Source organism: Bactrocera latifrons, unplaced genomic scaffold (genome assembly GCF_001853355.1).
Source record: "Bactrocera latifrons isolate USDA-ARS-PBARC rearing strain unplaced genomic scaffold, ASM185335v1 scaffold_244, whole genome shotgun sequence".
Classification (NCBI taxonomy): domain Eukaryota; kingdom Metazoa; phylum Arthropoda; class Insecta; order Diptera; family Tephritidae; genus Bactrocera; species Bactrocera latifrons.
Window position 1 is genome coordinate 314,042 of NW_017536008.1, and position 21,352 is coordinate 335,393.

At 34.6% G+C, this 21,352-nt stretch overlaps 2 protein-coding genes across 24 annotated transcripts in view; one reads left to right on the plus strand and one right to left on the minus strand.

Moving 5' to 3' along the window:
• LOC108969217 (potassium voltage-gated channel protein Shal) overlaps nucleotides 1-21,352 on the plus strand; it is a 172,881-nt gene that overhangs the window by 151,213 nt on the left and 316 nt on the right. For both annotated transcript variants that reach the window (XM_018933795.1, XM_018933796.1), the window contains exon 6: nucleotides 6,763-6,912. In XM_018933795.1, the coding sequence (XP_018789340.1) occupies nucleotides 6,763-6,789 (27 nt within the window). In that variant the 3' untranslated portion in view covers nucleotides 6,790-6,912. The remainder of the gene's footprint in view (nucleotides 1-6,762; nucleotides 6,913-21,352) is intronic.
• Nucleotides 1-21,352, minus strand: part of LOC108969215 (twitchin) — a 102,971-nt gene that overhangs the window by 22,498 nt on the left and 59,121 nt on the right. For 20 of the 22 annotated variants that reach the window (XM_018933779.1, XM_018933771.1, XM_018933773.1 and 17 more), the window contains 12 exons: nucleotides 20,633-21,006; nucleotides 15,803-15,928; nucleotides 14,164-14,863; nucleotides 12,461-12,814; nucleotides 10,591-12,303; nucleotides 7,050-7,949; nucleotides 4,772-5,535; nucleotides 4,574-4,709; nucleotides 3,493-4,383; nucleotides 730-3,402; nucleotides 385-666; nucleotides 11-310 (listed from right to left, as the gene is read on the minus strand). In XM_018933779.1, coding sequence (XP_018789324.1) covers nucleotides 11-310; nucleotides 385-666; nucleotides 730-3,402; nucleotides 3,493-4,383; nucleotides 4,574-4,709; nucleotides 4,772-5,535; nucleotides 7,050-7,949; nucleotides 10,591-12,303; nucleotides 12,461-12,814; nucleotides 14,164-14,863; nucleotides 15,803-15,928; nucleotides 20,633-21,006 — 9,213 coding nt within the window. The remainder of the gene's footprint in view (nucleotides 1-10; nucleotides 311-384; nucleotides 667-729; nucleotides 3,403-3,492; nucleotides 4,384-4,573; nucleotides 4,710-4,771; nucleotides 5,536-7,049; nucleotides 7,950-10,590; nucleotides 12,304-12,460; nucleotides 12,815-14,163; nucleotides 14,864-15,802; nucleotides 15,929-20,632; nucleotides 21,007-21,352) is intronic. The other 2 variants (XM_018933770.1, XM_018933774.1) reach the window with 2 other exon arrangements.

Sequence of the window (21,352 nt, forward strand, 5' to 3'; positions counted from 1 at the left end):
AAAATCTCACCAAAAGGATCCTTCGCAATGATGGATCCGAATGTTTCTAATGGTTCTGACTCTCCTTCTTTGTTCAAAGCCTTAACTCGGAATTTATACTCATGCCCAGTATTTAAACCATCAACTTCAAATTCCGGTCCTTCAGCTTTACCTACCAGCAACCAAATGCCAGTTTCAGGATCAAGCTTTTCCACCAAATATCCTTCAATAGGTTCTCCACCATCATCTTTAGGCTTATGCCATTTAAGCTTGCAACCCTCCTTATGTATATTTGAAACATTGAGCGGGCCTTCAGGTTTACCAGGTTTAGCTAATAATTTGATTTAATCGAAAACCAATTGATTAAATGTTAAATTACTTATCATCCTGAGAAAATTAATTTACCTATTATATTGACCTGGAATTCAACTTCATCTTGGCCATATTTATTTGTTGCAACAATTTTGTATAGACCAGTATCCTTACGTTCAGGAGACTCGTTAAAATATTTTGTACTATTAGGTATGCTTTCAATGCGTCTACTAGATGTGGATATTATAGATTTTCCGGATTGGGACCACGTAACATCGGGTGCGGGTTCGCCCGTAACTTGTATGTCTAAGTATATTCGTTCTCCGGCTTTCACATTATAAGTATGAATATGGCGACGTTCAATTTTTGGAGCCACTGTAAAAAAAAACTCGAAAAGTTTAATGTTTGTTATCGTGAAAATTTAATAAAATAACGCACATTTCCTTGGTTTTGTAATTACAGACTTGCTTGCATCAGACGGCTCTCCAGAGCCAGCTTTGTTTATGGCCTTTACGCGGAATTCATATTCACAATTTTCGTCAAGATTTGGTACAGTACCTTTGCACCCGTCAATTCCTGGTCCGGCTGGTATTTCTGCTGCTTTAATCCAGCGATCTGTACCTTTCTCACGTTTTTCAATAATATAACCTGTAATTGGTGCCCCACCATCATTTAATGGTGGCCTCCATACCAAATCTACACGATCCTTATCCCAATCAACAACTTCAGGTGTTCCTGGTTTACCAGGTTCATCGAATGGGTTCTTTGCTATAACTGAATGTTCACCATCTAACGGTTCTGACTCGCCCTCTGTATTTACTGCTACTACACGGAATTTATATTCATGTCCCGCTTCTAAATTACTGAGCTCGACGAAAGGTTCTTTAACGCGTGCAGCTGGCAACCAACGCCCGCTTTCCAAATCCATTTTCTCAACCACATAGTACTCTATTGGTAGGCCACCGTTATCTAATGGTGGATTCCATTTCAATTGACAACCTTCTTTGTGTACATCTTGAACCCGCAACGGTCCTTCTGGCTTATCAGGTTTATCCAAAACTATGATTTCAAACGTAGCCTCATCATGACCTGAATCGTTTTCTGCTTTGATTGTGTATTTTCCAGTATTTGTACGCTTTGCAATAGGTAAAGAAAACTTGGTACGATAATGCTCCAAATCGATATTTATATCACCGGTTTGATCTTCCATGCGAGCTTTATTATGGAACCAAGTTTTGGTTGCTGGAGGCTCTCCTGATACTTTGATATCGAGACGCACATGCTGTCCAGCTTTGATTATTACATCTTTTATATTTGTTCTATCTATTTTAGGCGGCGCAAAACGATCCTTTGCCGTCAACTGATCTGAAGATTCAGAAGGTTTACTATGTCCGGCTTTGTTAACAGCCTTTACTCGGAACTGATATTTCGTACCTTCGATTAAATCATTAACTCGTGCTTTACAATCAGGTGTACTAGTTTCTAAAACTTTTTGCCACTTTCCAGTGTTATTATCTTTTTTTTCAATAATGTAACCGGTAATCGGCGCCCCGCCGTCATTTTGTGGGGGACGCCAAGATAAATCAGCATGGCTAGCTGACCAATCAGATATTCGTGGTTTCCCTGGAGCATCAGCAGCATCGTATGGATTTTTAGCCGTGATAGATGTTTCGGTAACCAAAGGTTCTGAATCACCTTCTGCATTAACTGCTTTAACTCGAAACATGTATTGTTTACCTTCGACTAATCCTGTAACCTCGGCTTCTGGTAACTTAGATGTGCATACTGGTACCCAGCGCCCTGTTTCAGTATCCATGCGTTCAACAACATAGTGCTCAATTGGTTCTCCTCCATCATCTTCGGGTCTTTCCCATTTCAAATGAACTGATTCGGCTGTTACATCAGAAACAGAAAGCGGACCTTTGGGTTTACCCGGCTTGCATAGTACTTCCAGTTCCACGCTAACAGTATCAGTGCCGGAATCATTTTTAGCTGTCACAATATATATACCTTTGTCTGCACGCTTAACTTTTGGCATAATAAATGTAGTTTTATAATCTTCATTTTCAATTTTAATGCGTTCATTTGTTTTGAGCACTTGTCCGTTATAGGTCCAGGTCACTTTAGCGGGTGGTTCAGCTTTTACAGCTGCTTCGATGTGTAACAGTTGGCCGCTGCGCAGTACTTTCTTTTGTAAAGTCTTACGTTCAATATGTGGTTTAAGGAAACGCGGTTTGGCAACAATTGGTTTTGAAATATCGCTGGGTTCACTAGGTCCAGCTTTATTAACTGCCACAATACGGAATTCATACTCATGACCTTCTTCTACATTACTAACAGTGCCTTTTGTATGGTCTCCCGGTACAGTAGCAGTGTCAACCCATCCGCGTCCAGATTTGTCATGCATTTGAATAATATACTTTTGAATTGGTGCGCCTCCATCAGTTTGTGGTGGGTTCCACGCTAAATCTATGAAATCCTTATCCCAGTTGGTTGGTTCTGGTCGACCAGGTTTATCTGGTTCATCAAATGGATTCTTCGCTATAATTGGTTTTTCAATTTCCAAAGGTTCCGATTCACCCTCCTTATTAATAGCCTTTACTCGGAATTTATATGGTTTGCCTTCTTGAAGACCTATTATTTTGGCTTCAGGCTCAGTGCTTTTACCACATGGCAACCATTGCCCCGTATGTGGATCTAGTTTTTCAATTTCATAATATTCGATTGGAGCGCCACCATCATCTAAGGGCTTTTCCCATTTCAATTTGCAACCATGCTTATTAATGTCGTTAACTTGTAGTGGACCTTTTGGCTTACCCGGTTTACCCAAAACAGTAATATCTAATTCAGCAACATCTTCGCCAACTTCATTTGTGGCTTTTATAACATATTTTCCACTTTGAGGCCGTTTAGCACGCATTACAAAGAATTTGGTATTATAGTCAACATTATCAATCTTAATACCTTCTGCTTCGGATACCAATGATTGTTCTCCAAAGAACCATTCAATTTTCGGCACAGGTTCACCTTTAACAGCAATATCTAAACTTATGGATAGACCAACTTTCACTATAACTGGTTTTAAATTAGTACGATCAATATGCGGCTTTACTGAAAAAATTAAGATTTCAAAAATGTCGCAAAAAAAAGATTTTTTTAGATTTTAAAAGCAGTAAATAATATTTATTATGTATTACTTACGGAAGCGTGGTTTGGCTGTATGCCAATTAGTTTGCTCAGATGGCTCAGAAGTGCCGGCTTTATTTATGGCGCGTACTCGGAATTTATATTGCTGCCCTTCTTCCAGTTTCTTAACTGTGGCCTTACATATCGGGCCATCAACTTCCGCGGCTTTGATAAACTCCCCAGAGTCTTTGTCCATCATTTCAATTACATAGCCGGTAATTGGAACACCTCCGTCGCGAATTGGCGGATCCCATTTTAGTTTAACATGATGTTCATCCCAGTCTTCTAACTCTGGTAAACCAGGTGGTGCAGATACATCAAACGGATTCTTTGCCACTATTACATTCTCAGTTTCTAAAGGCTCTGATTCGCCTTCCTCGTTGACCGCCTTAACACGAAACTGATACCGATGATTAGGCTCAAGACCTTTAATTTCATGCTCTGTCTTTTCAGGATCTACGGAGCCTGCTTGCAGCCATCGACCAACTGCTGTGTCCATTTTTTCAATTACATAACTAGTCAGTGGTACGCCACCGTTATCTTTTGGTTTCTTCCATTTCAGTTTGCAACCTTCTTTAAGTATATCAAATACTTCTAGAGGCCCTTCAGGTTTTGAGGGTTTGTCCAGTACAATAACTTCAACTTCTGCCTCATCGACGCCATTTATATTTTCAGCTTTTAATTTATAAATTCCGGTTTGGCCACGTGTTGTATACAATATCGTCAGTTTTGTATTGTATTCCTCATTTTCCAAACGCACTTGGTTGTCGCTGGATAGCTCTTTCTCTTTGAGTATCCATGTAAGTGTTGGGGCTGGTTCGCCTTTTACATCAACATCAAATTTAACTGTTTGACCTGCTCGCACTTTTATAGGCTTCATTTTGTCGCGGTTGATATGCGGTATCACTAATAATCATTAAACGCTTGTTAATAAATTTCAATTAAAAATACGTATAGATTTCAACAAAAAAGCTTTGCTTAGCTGTTAATATTTCCTGAAAAACATTAGATTAAATATAGTTAGTTATTGAAAAAGCTAGAAGCATTATATAGCCGAGGGATGTGGTAGACGTGAAACGGAATTGATTTTCCTTACAATTTCTTGGCTTAGCTAAGTGAGGTTCCGTCGCAGCACTAGGTTCACCAGGGCCGGCTTTATTTACAGCACGCACACGGAATTGATAGGCATTGCCTTCAATTAGACCATTAACGGTTGCCTCTGGATTAGGTGTCTGGAGATATAAAAATTTCGATTTTAAATATTTTCGTATAACTTAAAAATCGTTATACTCACGTTTGTTACTAACACCTCATCCCAAATAGCCGAATATTTGTCTTTCTTTTCAATTACATAACCTGTGATTGGCGCACCTCCATTGTCATTAGGAGGTTCCCATTTTAATTTAACCATATGTTCATTATAATCATCAATCTTTGGCGCACTCGGCTTACCAGCAGTGGTGTAAGGATCTTTTGCAACAATACTAACCTCACTTTCAAGTGGTTCTGATTCACCTTCTTCATTAATAGCTTTGACCCGAAATTGATATTCATGGCCCTCTTGAAGACCTTTGACTTCGATTTCGGTATCATTGCCGGAGGTGCGCCCAACAGGTACCCAGCGCCCATGTTTCTTGTCAAACTTTTCAACTTGATAGGCTGTAACTGGCTTGCCTCCATCATCTTCTGGTTTCTTCCATTTCAGCTTACAACTATCTTTCGTTATATCTTTAATTTCAAGCGGCCCTTTTGGCTTAGCTGGCGGTGCTAGAATATTGACTTCAACATCGGCTTCATCCTCACCATGTTCGTTGATAGCACGTATTTTGTATTTACCGGTATGCTTGCGTTCCGTTTCAGTAATTGAGATTTTAGTATTATACGGCATGTTTTTAATCTCATAATTCGAAGGCAACGTCTCAGTCTTTAACTCTTTGTCATTTTGATACCAGCTAATGATTGGTGGGGGTTCTCCGCGTACATTGATATCATATTTAATTGGCTTACCAGCACGTATTAAGAGTGGCTTCAGATTTGTACGATCGATTCTCGGTTTAACTAATAAACATATATAAATAGTAAATTGGTCATATTTTCATGCACAGTATAGTACTAGAGGATTCCATCCACGCTCTGCTGTGGCTAAGGTATACGTTAATTATAAACGATTCAATAGAGTAAAATAGTATTTATGAATAAAATCCTAAACGGTATACCGGAGAAAGAAATTACTGGGTTAAAATTTGAACATTACTTCAAATTTTGAAAATGACTGATATATATTTCCTTTGAGTAGCTATTAATCACAAATCAACAAAGATGTTGAATTTCTTTTTTCATTAACTTTATGTTCAAATTTGTAGCAAATGTAAATAACATTTGAAATAATTAAATAGTAGGTACAAAATGCACAAAATTTCATTCATATCGCTCGAATGGGAGTTCGAGATATTAATTTTTCAATTAAATCGGGCTAAAAAGTTTGACTGTTAATAACAATAAAAAACTACAGAATGGGAGAGAGAAACTTTCAAGAAATGTTTTCTGCTTTCTCAATTTAATGAAAATTTCGTGTCAAACTTTTCGTGGATTGACTCTAATTGTAGTTTTTAATTAATTAATGTTTAAATTCAATTTAATTAACTGTATTTGTATATATATTCCAATAGTCTCATTGGAAAACGTGTCTAGAGGACAACGTTTTACTAGATTTCCCAGTCGAAATTGCTGCTACAACTAGTACGTTTTTTTAATTACCAAAAGTGTAAAAATGCATAATTGAATTTATATTACGCAGAATAGGTGACCCAATTTTCAGCCGAAGATTATATGCTATCATTTCGAGTATATCTAGATAGTTTTCATTTTCATAAGCAACAATAAATTTCAAATACACCTGATATCTAGGTTTTTGGCCGCTAATGTAGCTTGATTACTGAGCCAGTTATAAACCAAACAATTAAATATTCCTGAGGTTGGATCGGTTTGCAATTGTTTGCATATATTTATGGTCAATAGAAGCAATTCAACATTTCAACATAAAAACTACTACTTAAATTTTCATTAACCACGTTGGCTTAAGAAAAGCGTAGAATGATCGGGCAATCAGCAGATAAGAAGAAGTCCAGAAATTTCATTGCTGCCGTTTAATTATAATACTGCGTTGTTCTTTGCAATGCATTGAGAATATTTGTGAGCTATTATGCATTCATTTCAAATTATAATTGAACTTTTTATCAACACTGCATCTATTCCTCTATTTATTTTTTTTATATTTTATTTTAGGTGTTGCGTCGTTCGCCCATAATCTAGCAAAGTAGCCGTATTGACTTGGTCAACTATGCTTAATACATTATGCATACATTATGAAAAACGTTTACTCAATTCATTTGTTGCGGAATAAATGGACAGATGCATACTGCGCATTTCATTCAGGTAATTTCAGGTTAACTCAGATAAATTCAATGTAGTTTTTGGAACTTTTTTGGAATTTAGTTATTACATATTACTACCACAATTTTTGAGAACTTTTCGTCGTTCTATACTTCTAAAAATAAAATAAAAATACTTACGTTTTTTGTATTTGGCGACCTGAACTTTGCTAGAATCTGAATGTGGCGATAAGCCGGCCTTGTTTATGGCAATAACCCTAAATTGATATTCTCCATACTCTTGTAATCCATCTATGCAAGCGTCCAATTGGTTTCCAGGGACTTCAATAGCCTTTTCCCAATCAGGCTTCGATTTATCTTTTTTCTCGATTATATATTTTTCAATGGGTGCACCACCGTCATTGTTGGGCGGAGTCCACTTTATGGAAATGCTTTGGTTATCAAAGTCGGTGATTTCTGGAGTTCCTGGTTTATTCGGTTCATCATATGGATCTTTGGCAACTACACCAACCAATGTGATTAACGGTTCAGATTCACCTTCATCATTAACCGCACAAACACGGAACTTATATTCGGATCCCGGATTTAAGCCTGTTACATCAAAACTGGGCGGCTCCTTTTCACCAGGTGAACGGCCTACGCGTACCCACTTGCCGGTAGCTGTGTCCATTTTTTCGATGACATACTCTTTAATTGGTACACCACCATCATCCTCAGGCTTTTTCCATTGTAACTTACATCCATTCGCTGTTACATCGCTCACGGTTAGCGGTCCTTTTGGCGATGTTGGCTTCCCATGCACAATCAGTTCCACGGTCTCTTGGTCTACACCGTTGCGATTCTCAACTTTTAATGTATACATTCCGCTATCTTTACGCACTACATTCGTTATAACGAAGTCGGTATGATAATCGACGTTCTCAATTTTAATGCGATCGCCAGTGGAAAGTGGTATATCATCTCGCCAGCTCCAATGCACAGTTGGAGCCGGTTCACCAATGACATCAACTGACCATTTGTGGGTGCGTCCAGTCTTAATTATAACCCTCTTAAATGTTGAACGGTCAATTTGTGGTTTTACTGCCGAAATTTACATGTAAGTTAATATTAATGAAATGTGACATTTTTATCATACAGGAAAAAAAACAAATAAGGGGAAGCTAAGTTTAGATGTAACCGAACATTTTACACTCTTGCAATTTGCATGGAACAAAGTTGAAAAATTTCGAATTTCAATAATATATCTAATAGGTTGACCGAAACTTTCGGTAAAAAGTTCGCAATAGAAACCGGCATAAAAATACATATATTCGAATTGGGTAGTTTTGGTTAGTCTTGGATAAGGTGGCACACCTCAAGAGCACTATTCGTGCAAAGTTTTATTCGGATATATTAATTGGTTAGTGATTTGTTTACTGGAAAGTAAAATAATAAGATGGAGTTTAAATTTGTGTTGTGTGGCAACCAAGCGTAGTTTTTGGCTAATAATTAAGCGCTTAATTATGTTTTCGATTAATGACGTCTTGTGGCGTGGCAATAGGTCGGTTCCGCCCATCTGCAATACCAACCCACCCTGGGAGTCGAAGAACATGTGTAACAAATTTCATGAAGATAACTCAATTTTTACTCAAGTTATTGCTTGCACAGACGGACGGATGGTTGGAGGGACAGACTGTCAATCGGAATTCAACTCGTCTCGTCATCCCGGTCATTTTTATAACTCTATGTCTATTACAAACAACCGTTAGGCGAAAAGCATTGTAGCAACATTTTGCAAGAGTATAAATATTACGAAAGTTAAAAGTATAACGACAGAATTTACATATATGGGTATGAATAAATGCTTGCACAAATAGGACGAAGAAACGTAATAACAAAAGAACAAAAATAATACGATGTGATGAAATATGGTAACACAAAGGACTTCTCAGTGTAGTTTTAGCTGTTTCAACTATGCGGAATAGTGTGATTGTCATTTATTAATTTTTAATAGGATGAAATACATATAGAATTAATTATGTTCCTAAATAAAGTAAAAAAAGGGGTGTTATATTAGTTTCAGGTGTCACGCAAACCAATTTTATCGGTATTGCTATCAAAAACAACACAAGAGATAGTCGCTAAAAGATTTAAATGTAATTTAAGAAATCTACTTATTTTATTATTACAAACATATTTATTTTGGTCTATATAGAGGACAACATAAGAATAAAACCCAAAATTATTTATGAAAAGAAAAAATCAGGTAGGAGCATTTGGTGTTAAAATAGGTTTTGTAAATTCTTTTAAAATACCCTGAGTTTTTTTTTTTATAAACAAACATTCAGAATGTTGGCAAGTGCTTTTGATTGGTAAAATAATTGAAAGGGGTCGAGAATGCGTTAACGACGAACCGCGTCTAGAATCGCCGTCTACATGAACTGATGATCAGCACGACAATAAAAATACCTGAGAACTACCGATTTACAGCCAGAGATCTAACTGTCATCGTTGAAATATCGAAAGGATCAGTGAGAATCATTTTGAAAGAGCATTTGATAAGAAAAATGAAGGCGCCATTGGATTCTTCCAACCAGCCAATTTCCCACCATGATAATGTACCATCGCATACTGCATTGATTCTTCGTGAATTTTACGTCAAATTTTCAACCAATATTATGCCGCAACCACCGTATTCGCCTGATTTAGCTCCTGGTGTCTTTTGGTTATTCAGTAAAATCAAACAACTACTCCGGAGAAACTGTTCGAGTCAATTAAAGGTATTAAACGCGATTCGCTACTCGAATTAAAGGCTATTCCGGACTTTAACAACTGTTTCAGGAATTGGAAAAAACGTTGGCACAAGTTTACTGGAGCGAAGGGTGATTGCTTTGAGGGGCAAAAATTTTGAAGAATAAATTAAAAATTTTAAAATTGTGATCAAAGTCTTACTATTTTTTTTTAACTCTTTTTTATATTTTTATAAACATTAACTCATTAAAAACTTCAATAAAATCGCTTTCAAACGTATGCATTTGCAAGTTTTGTCACATTAGTTTTTGCGAGTGTTCGAAAATACGAGAATTCAATTAGATTCTCCGACACCATTGAAATCAGAACTATTAAAATTTGTCTTGGATTCCGCAACACCTCTGATACTTCAACACATAGAAAATATGCAAAATCAAAACTGGGCTCTAAGGTTCAAAAAATCGCTTATCCTATAGAATTAGTAAAACGAGATAACGGGACGTCTTTCAGATTTCTCGATTTGAAGTTAGTTGAAGATGCATTATACACATAATACGCACAGATTTTAGTTGAAGTAAAGTGAAATTTTCTCCAAAAACTTCATTCTCCAAAAATAATATTTAGATGTGTGTATTAAAAAAATTCTCTCGCAATATGAAAAGCTGAATGATGATATTTAGACTCAGATTAGTTTTACACTGTCCACATAGAAACAAATACTTAGTTAATGTTAAATTAGTTGGAGCGTCTAGGTATACGTATATGTTTTAACATAAATGTATCATGAATGTGTTTGGTATTTATGGAACCGATATCGTTCAGGATACATGTGTTTAGCAAAATATATTTTTTTCTTTAAGATATCATTACCAATATTCCAGGTGCATATATTTGTCAGTTGAAAGCATAAAGTCTTGCAAGCTAAGCTTTTTCATCAATATCTTATCATGTTGAAACAACAGCTGTAAATAACCTATATTAGTCAACTTACGGTTCCTATGTTTGCATAAATGATTGTCGGTTGGTTCAGAAGGTTCTGAGGCGCCCGCCTTATTAACAGCGCGTACCCTAAATTGGTAAACCAATTTCTCCTTAAGCCCATCGACATAAAGTTCTGGTGTGGAATCTTCAGTTGTGGCTATTTCACTCCAAGTTGGCGAAAATTTGTCTTTCACCTCAACAATGTAATTCAATATGGGCCTTCCTCCATCGGATGGTGGACGCTTCCATTTAAGTGTAACGCTCTTATTATCGTAATCTGAAATTTCTGGTTTGCCAGGTGGGCTTGGCGGATCGTAAGGATTCTTGGCAATAATAGGCTCGGTGGTTTCTAATGGTTCAGATTCACCCTCTTTATTAAGAGCCTTGACGCGGAATTTATATTTTTTATTTGGAGTAAGGCCTTTAAAATTGAAAAAGGTCTCGTCTGGACCAACTTCACCCGCAGGTATCCAACGTCCTGTTTCTTCGTCCATTCTTTCCAACGCATAACCACTTATTTCGCAACCACCATCATCCTGTGGACGCTTCCATTTCATTTTGATATGATCAGCTCTAACTTCTTCAGGATCCATTGGACCACCGGGAGCTAATGGTTTGTCCAATACAGTTACCTGTGCTTCACTTTCAATAGTGCCAGAACTATTGGATAACACAATCTTGTAAATACTAGTATCTTTTCGAATTGCCTTTTTAATGGTAATGCATGAATTTCGTTCCATTTGGTCAAGTGTAATACGTTGATTATCAAAACTCAAGTCTTCTGTACCTTTGCACCATTTAGCCTCTGGTTCTGGTTCACCATCATATTTGATATCGAAACGAATAGTTTGACCTCTTTTTACTACAACATTTTGTAGACAATCGCCAACTATGAATGGCTTTACAAATCGGCATTTAGCAATTATAGCTTTCGTTTTGTCGCTGGGTTCACCGGGACCAGCCTTGTTTACAGCACGGATTCGGAATTCATACTGTTGTCTCTCTTTTAATCCATCTACCGTACCCTCACAAACATCGCCAGAAACTTTCTTGCCTGCTACCCAATCATTAGAGAATTTTTCTTTGTATTCAATAATATAGGCAGTTATTGGATCACCGCCATCACTGTCGGGTGCATCCCATTTTAAATCAGCATGATCTTTATCCCAATCTGTAACGTCGACATTTTTCGGTTTGCCGGGTTCATCCCATGGATCTTTTGCTAATACAATGTTTTTGAAAGGAGCAGGATCCGATGGACCAATTTTATTTACAGCACGTATACGGAATCTGTACTGTCTTTTTGGCGTAAGGTCCTCTATCTTCTTAAAGAGTTTTCCTTGCGGCTGAACCTCAGCGACAACTTCCCAGCTTTGCTTTTTGCTTAGATCTTGGCGTTCGACTATATATTTAATGATAGGTGAACCACCATCGTCGTTGGGTTTATCGAAGGTCACTTTGCAAGATGTCTGGAAAACTTCAACTACATCGACATTTCGTGGTGGCTGCGGAACATCTTGGAATATAACTGTTACATTCTTAATATCTTCACCTTGCCCATTAGATAGTTTTATTTCATATGGACCTGAAAGGTCACGCGCTGGCTTCTTAATTTTAAATGTTATTTTATCTTCAGTTACACCCACTTCAACTTCTTTAACAGGCAATGGTTTACCATCCTTCACTAATTTGGCTTCTATGGGAGTTTGTCTTGTACCGTTAACTTAAGGAATAAAATCAATCATATTTTAGGTTAATTAACACCCATTGGCGAAGATAAATTATTAAAATCAAATGCATTTAATGTCATAAAAACAGTAAACGGTTTCTAAAATGGAATTTAAAGTTCTAAAGAGTAATAAAGCCCTGAACAAAATTACCTTTGTATGGTACTTCGAGTACTACAGGCGCATTTATTGGACCAGCGAATTCATCCGGACAGTCAATGTTTGGTCGACTTTCACCTTTGCGCACTGTTAGTTTGCAAGTTGAAGACAATTTACCCGATTCACATGTTATTTCACCCTCATCGTCCAGGGCAAGATTATTGAAAATCAGCTGGTGCTTGCCACCACCAAGATTTTTACTTTCAATACGCTCATTTGGCTCTACAGGGTTACCATTGATTTTCCACTGGCAAGGTGCAGTTTGATCTTGCAATTCAACATCGAGCACCAGCTTTTCACGCTCCACAGCATCTGTGTCTTTGAGCTTTTTATTAAAACGATTCTGATCTAAAAAATGTACGTAAGTAAACAGAAAAAAAATAACAAATTTACTACACAACATATCTATGCACATATGTGCAGTCTATACATATTATAAAACTTATGTATCTAACGACGTTACGTTATACATTAACCTTTCCTTTAGGAAGACCAAATTTAGTTTTTTTTTTCGAAAATGAATATTTAATACAATCAGTCTTGTGAAACATATATAGCATAGAGTTTTTTTTTTTAATATTAATTTTGTTCAGTTCCGTTACGAAATATTTCCTTGGAAATACCCTAAAAAAAATACCTTAAAATTTTAGCCCTTAATAGTGGCATTAAGAACTAAACCAAGGCAAGTAAAAATTTTCCATATAAAATACACTACAATCGTGATTTTTTATCTTTAAATTCCTACAGATCAGAGGTATTTTATGGCATGGCTTTGAGTTTAGACGCATATTCCTCAGAATTGTTCGCCCTACAAAAGTGCGCAGTACAACAAAGTCGTAACTCACACCGGCGAGGTAGTACGGGGCACTAAACCTGATTTTTCCATGAAATTTGCATTTTTTTTATATATATCTCGTAAATGAAAAGAGCTATAGAAAAAATTTTCATCACAAACTTGTAGGAAGTTTAATAATATTTGCTACAAAAAAGGTATTTTTTTAGGGTATTTCCAATGAAATTTCGTGACGGAACTGGAAAAAAGTAATAGTTCAAAAACAAAAAAAAAAAAAAAAAAAAAAAAANATTTTTCCATGAAATTTGCATTTTTTTTATATATATCTCGTAAATGAAAAGAGCTATAGAAAAAATTTTCATCACAAACTTGTAGGAAGTTTAATCTGTGTTGCTACAAAAAAGGTATTTTTTTAGGCTATTTCCAATGAATGACTTCATTAGGGTGGAACTATGTTAATAGTTCAAAAACAAAAAAAAAAAAAAAACAAAAAAAACACCCTAAAGTACATATGTTTCACAAGACTGATTGTATTACGTATTCATTTTCGAAAAAAGAATTAAAATTGGTCTTCCTAAAGGTTAACGTATAAGATAACGTCGTTAGAAGTCGCTTTTTAGAAAATAGCATATCTCGACATAAAATACAAGCTCAACGCAGCTTTATTTGATTTTTTATGGTACTCTTCTATGCTGTGCTCCAATACCGCCTTCAAATAAGCCATCAATTGTTGTCAAATGACGCTTGGCAGCGCTTCAAACAAATGATAAATTTTACAACTTTTTAGTTACTTATTGACAGTAAGCAAAACCAAGTAAGTAAAGAAACCTCGCTTTGAGCCATTACCTTAGATATGATTGCGAATAATTAATCTTCTAACTTTAAATTTAATTTCACAACTTACAATTAATTACAATTTCAGCTTCAGTTTTGTCAGCATTTGTTGTACATTTGAATTGTCCAGCATCACTGACCTTACAATCTTTGATAATCAGTTTGCGTTTTCGACCATCTTTAACAATTTGTATGCGTTTATCACCTTTGATTTCTTCATCGCCGCGCCACCATTGTACTTCGCCGGTAGCGTCATCAATTTCACACGCAAGTGTTATATTGTCTTTTTCAATGCATTGTAGTGATTTTAGAACTTTCACAAATTTATATGGGTATTCGACAATTTTCACCGCAGTCTCAGTCTTCTCTGGCTGCTTATCTAATTGACAACGGTATTGGCCAGTATCTTCGAGTACAGAATCTTTGATTATGAGCTTGAGGTTTCCATTTATATCTTTTGATATGAGATAACGTGGGTCATCGGACTCGATTTTTTTATTGTCTTTGAACCACGTCACGTTGGCCATGCTACTGCTAACGGCACACTCCAAAGTGGTCTCATGACGCGTAAATCCTTCAATTTTCTTCTTAAGCGGTTTAGTAAATGTATAGCTGGGATCAGCTTCTTCGACGTTCAAAAATGCAGTGCTGGATACGCCACCGATTTCTATGGTGTACTTGCCGCCATCTTCCACTTTGGGATTCATGACAATCAACTGGTAAGTGTCGTTCTCATTCTTGAATTTGTATTTGCTGCCAGTGAACAGTTCCTTTTTAGGATAAAATATTTTTAGTAAGATATCGTTTCAACTGTTATAGCATATAAAAAAATATTGATGGGAAACTAAACATATATATGTTAAAATATATTCTTAGGTATTTAAAAGACGCTATTTATAAGTATAACTAAGTTATGTATAACTAATTGAGAACTTTGCATGAACCATATTCGACAGCAATATTTCAGAAGTTGAAATTAGCGGAACAGTGTCCACTCAAGCTGTTTTATGCCTCTATAAATATACGTAGGTATATAAAACCGTGCTCATACCTAAAGGATATAAATATATGTAATTCTTTGATTTTATTTTCTATATTAAAGAAATTGACAGAAATGAATCTGTATGAATAGATTAGCAGTTACAGATTTTGTAAAACTGCAACTGTATGACATGTTGAATATGATTAATTTCGTTTAAATATGGATGCGTTATATTAGTTACCATCGTGGTATTGTAAGAAGCTGCAATGTTAGTGAGGTTGTTGCGACAGGTACTTAAGTCTCAATAAATAAATGTGAACTTGGAGGTACGACGATGGCTACTTGTGGTTCACTACTGAATTGTCGGACCTAAGACCAGTTCAGCAAACCATATGGGTATTCGAAATAACGGCAATAGAAACTAAGCACCTAAGCAGTTTGGTATAGAATCAGGGCGGTTTGTCGATATTCGGTTTCCAACTACAGGAGTTTTTAAGCTGGCTTCCTAGAGGACTGTACGTAACAATCCAAGTACCGCCATGTTGAGGCGTCAGCCGTTTAACTCAGCCTCTCTTTTAATTTTAGTGAGTGGTAAAAATAAATGTACACTGGGCTCAAATATTTTGATTAAAATGTAGAAAATTTACTGAATATAAATTATTTGTATATAGTAGTTGATCCTACACCGTTAATATAAACTTTTAGTTATCTATTTTTGTATACTTACATCTTTTCGCAACATCCACTTGGGTTTACAATTTGGCTTACTAAAACGCGCTTCAAATACAACTTTCTTGTCTTTACCTTCCTTGGCAAATTGATCGATGAGCGGACTTAAGAAGGATTCTTGCTTCTGTTTTTTTAATATGTTTAATTGAATGGTTAATTTTTGTTTAGATTATTATAATTGTACATTTAATTTAAATTTATTATTGATCATTCCGTAGTAATTTTCAATATTTTACGTCGTATTTTAAAATTTAACGCAGACAATTGTTGTAATATTCCATTTAGTTTATATGTCGGTAACGCCGGCCGTTTTTGTTTGTTTTTGGGAGTAGGACGAAATTAAGGTTTGCGTTGTCAAAAATGGGAAAAGAAATAATATTGTATAAATAATTTTTCAATTGTCATACATCATATTATATTTATTTCATTCGGGCAACACCAAAATTGTGTCCGCAAGAATTAGCAAAATTACTAACAACGTTTTCCAACTGATTGATTGCATGTACGTCAATTGAAAATACGTACATATTCTGCTATTCGGTAAGTATAGATGCAAGCAGAATATAGATTTCATATTTATACTACGGCGCATACATATATGTGATACAAAAAACTTTTTATAAATTTTTTTTGTTTTTTTGTTAAGTGTTACGTTTTCAGTTGGGAATTAACAAAAATTTAACTTTTAGTGATGTATTTGAATGTTAAAGAAGTTTGTGGCACATATATATATGTACACATATTACAATAAGTACACAAAATTCCAACACGATATTCATTAAGTTGGATGAAAAGTTAAGCATTTGGTAAGAAAACAAAACACATACTCCAAAATAAAGCAAATCCTTAATAGTACTGTATAAAAATTTTAAATTAATTGAGAAAATATTGTCTAACCCAAAATAAAAAAAGGGATTTTATTTTTAGAAATTGTGTTCTTTGCTCTGCCAACTTAACAACCTTTTCGTAATAAAATTGCTGACTTCGAGCAGGCGCTTAAATGTTAACTATTTTGGCTTGGTATATATATATTAATGCAGTTTATAGCAAATTTAATTATATTATAATATATAAATAGAAACATATATAAATGCAAATGGTCTTTAGTCATTTAATTGTGATTTTTATGTCCCATTTGCATTAAAAATTGAAGTTAAATGCAGATACATACATATTTTAATTGTTAATTTATATGTTATTTATTTTGTATGCTTGACTGCATGCATCCTACAGATAAAATGCTTTTATTTATATGTTAGGATAATAATTATGTACAACAAAAACACAACGTAATTGGAAAATCTCTTGCATTCAACTTGGCGTAGAAACTAAAAATCACATCAAAAAGCTTACGTAATTTGTTTGATGTTTTTTCCTGCGTCTTTTGTGTAAATCTAACAGTAATAACCCATTTGTCTTTAAAACTTTTCAAAATTGATTTGAGAGGAACAATCGATAGGAGCTGGTGTACCGTAACGGAGTTCGCTAGGCGCAATTCGATATATCTTATGTACAACAGGCATTGTAACTGATGACACAGTCTGAAATATACAAACTGTTAAACATGGAGGTGGAAGCCGTAATGGGGAGGTTATACCCTTTTACAGTTGGAGTCGGAAAATTTGTATTTATTGATTCTACAATAGAAAAATCTCAATAAGGATTAAAGTAGAAAAAATTTCTATTTCAGCAGGACAACAATCTTAAGCAAACCTCATATCTCTTTAAGGAGTTTTTCTTATACAATACTAAAGAACTACATATGCCTCTCCCATCTCCAGATATAAACTCCATAAATGTTATGGAATTGGTTGGAAAAGAGTATTCGCATTATCCAAATATCATACAAGGGGACTTTAAACAGGCTGAATGGGAGAAAAATGAAAGAAATGACATATATAGTAAGTGTTAGTTCGAGAAAACGTCGGAGTAATTATTTCAGAAGAAGGACCAACCAAAATTATTTTACCACAAAAAATGTAACTTAATGTCTAAAAGTTTTACGTAAACTTTTTTATGTTAAAATTTGAGTTTCCTTATGTTTTTTATCCTTCTGATTCTTGTTACTTTATAATTGTATAATTAGTTTGCGATTTTATATATAAGAAATTAAAGATTTAGTTGAATTTCTTCACAAAAATACCTTGTACGTAAACTTGTTTTGCTCACTTATGTGCAAAAACAGGCAGCTAAAATATGCCAATTAGTATTTGATCAAATTCCATTTTATTTCATTAGCGTGCCATGCATATATAATACATAAATAATTCATTCATAAGTTGGTGATGATTTTATTATATTTTAGTCTGAGATAGTTTTTCACGAGAACTCCCGAAAAGTTGAAATAAGTTAATTTTTAAGACTACTTTAATATATTAACCATTTAAAAAGGATTCATCGGATTTTCGAATCCAGAATTTGCATCGTTATCTTTTTCTGCTGGGCATATACGAATGCAAATCCAAATTGTCGAAAACCTCGAACAATTTCAAAAAGTGTTAGCACAACATCTATAAATAGACATTGTTAGAATTTGTATTTTGTGTATTAAAAATGTAAACGTTGGCCTAAACCCTTTATAGTGTGATACAAAACAGTGCATTGCAAAATTTCCATCTTCTGTGTTAAAAGGTCCAAAAAAATATACGAAAAAACCGAGCGTAAAATCAAACATAGATCATAAAAAAACATAACATTTGAGATCAAAGAGAAAAGAAATAGAGGAGTTGTTTTCGAAAACAAAAATTGTACACACAAAAATTTTTCATTGACAGTTAGAAAATTGTTGGAGTAGGCGCTCAATGTTTATAAATCTGTTTTAAATCTCTGAAAGTCTAAGTGAAAACAATAACTAAATGAATAAGCACATACATTTATGTATATGTAAATATTAAACCGAAGTTTTGAGTTTGATTACATATAAATATTAATATTATTATTACTACGAATATTATTGAGTATTGTATTGGAAATGTGAGATAGAGAAAGCTTAAATAGACAACATATAATATGTAGTACTAAATAATACTCAAATTGAGTGCCAAAATTCTTTGGTAAGGAATATAAGAAATTGTCGAAATAGTAAAATTATTTCAGGGCTCATGCCTGAGTCGAACCTCCTCGCGTCGAAATGGGTGTAATGTTGGCCAATCGGGTATCAATTCAGCTAGGGACGGTCTACGTGATCGAGGTGCCTATATACATGTGGTTTTTTGCATAATAGAAAATAAAATATATTAAAATTTTAGTTTTTGCATTGGATCATATGTATGTATGTATGATTTGTGTGATTTCATCTATAGTTTAAAAATTTGTATAACACTTCAACTAATGCATTTGTGTACTTGTAGGTATTCAATGCATATACTGTGTGTAATGTAGGCTTCGGATATTGCATGTTTAAGTCAATCTTTTCTTATTATTTTTGTAAAGTTGAATTTAAGTTAAGCCAACCATAAGCAGAAAAACTATTATCTCAATTGTTATAATACTCAAACTAAATTTAATCTTTATCCAACATAATCGAAGCATATTTCATAACTATAATTAAAATTTCAGAATTAAAAATATTATTTTCCAAAAGGACGGATAGCGTGAATGAACGTTAACTTCGGCAGCATCGAAGTTATGATACTCTTTTCAGGGGCATTTTTCTAGCATGAAAGGGTATAAAAAGATCATTACATATTCTGATTTTGATCAGCCAGTTTAAGGGGCAGCTACATATATACTCAAGTAGTCTGAACTGAACAGGTTGTTCGGTAATTGCGATGTCTACGATAACATTAGTTTACAGTCATTTTTTGTTACATAAAAACACTTTGTCAAATAAAAAAATTTGTATACAAAAAATGCATAAAATCTTACTAGCTGCCGCAATTAAGATAAGTAAATCGCAAGACTATCACATTTGGTGACTAATAGCTAGAGGACTGCTTGTAGTGTATTTGTTACAGGGATCAGATTAACTTTGCAAAAGTGTCGAAAATCTTCTACCCGTCATGATTTACAGTGCTTTGAAATGTTTTACTTTGAACAAAAATAAACATTGGAATGAGCCGTGAAGCACATTAGAGTATTTCACTGCCATCAGTCATCCGGCTTCGGATTTAGAGGCATTTACACATTTGAAATAAGTTTTACTGTTGTTTTTGGAAAGACCACAACTTCTTTCGTGCAGTCTCGTTGAAACTTTGGAGCTAAAGTTTGGCATAACCATCCATAGCTCCTTAATGCTATGTTTCTACATATATGCTTAAAACATCGTTCTAAATTTATTGCGACAGAGTTACCTTTAATGAGAAAGAATCACGCTTTATGCGAAAATTCTGACAACGCTGCCAACGCCTCACCATACATCGGTAAAAGATTATCTAGTTAGTAACAGGGTTGTAGCATTGCGGTAACTACACATAATTTTTTCGGATACAGCGCTTTAGTTTACATTACAATTTATATAGTACTTATGTTATTTCATTAATATTCTAGGCTATGTTCGTTAAATATAGTTAACAAATTTTTTATCCGCTGATATTGAAGTGAAATATGTATGTTATATGTGAAATGTTTGTGAACAAATTATTTAAAATTTGATTACCATAAAATAATTTCAGAAATATTGAGAAATATAAACCAAAGGTCTGATTTTTCAGAAAATTCCCAAATTAATTTTAACATAAAAAAATCCATTAGTATTTTACTTTAAGCAAAATGATTTTGCGTATACAGTATATATAGTATTATCATTTGGCAGTTTAGTTAGTATTATTTAGTAAATTTGCACGATTAATTTGCAATGATCGAATGTTGTGTATCGAACACTTCTTACCCTCTCTACTTTTTTTAGTGTCGGCAATGGTTTTTCAGTTTGTTTTAATTCACCCCAATTGGGATCTTCTTCTTCTTTGTCCCATTTTTGATAACGACGTTTTTTGAGCATGGCCCGGAAATCCATGCCGCTAGAATCAGATACATATAATTGCATTTCGGCAGAATCTTCGCCGTGTATATTTGCAACAACTACTTTATATTTGCCTTCATCATTAGGCTTACATTTTCGCATACAGAGTGTAATAGAATTTGTTTGACCATCAGTAAGGAACTTAAAACGGCCACCCTCAATGATTTCGCTGACCCCTTTGTAGAATCTAAATGTTGGCGCTGGATTACCTTCTACCCCGACTGTCATATACGCCGTTGAGTCTATAGTTAGGTACATTGAAATGTGCAAATAATGGGAAAACATACAATTTGAATATATATAAACAACATATTATGACGATAAGAACTTATAAATATACGAGTTAGTATACTAATATAAAGATACATTAATAAGTAAACAAGTATGTGTGAATGAAAAAACATACTTACATAAAGTACGTAAAAGCAGTAAATGTTAATGAATTCGATTTGAACGTAAATGCTAGTAGTCGCATTGATTTTAACTGTTTCACATTTACGAGATTACCCCCCTCAAAAGTGAAATCGCTGCCGATTTAGGCACTGTTTCATTGTTATCCTTGACCTTTTAAATATTGTTTTTTTTTAT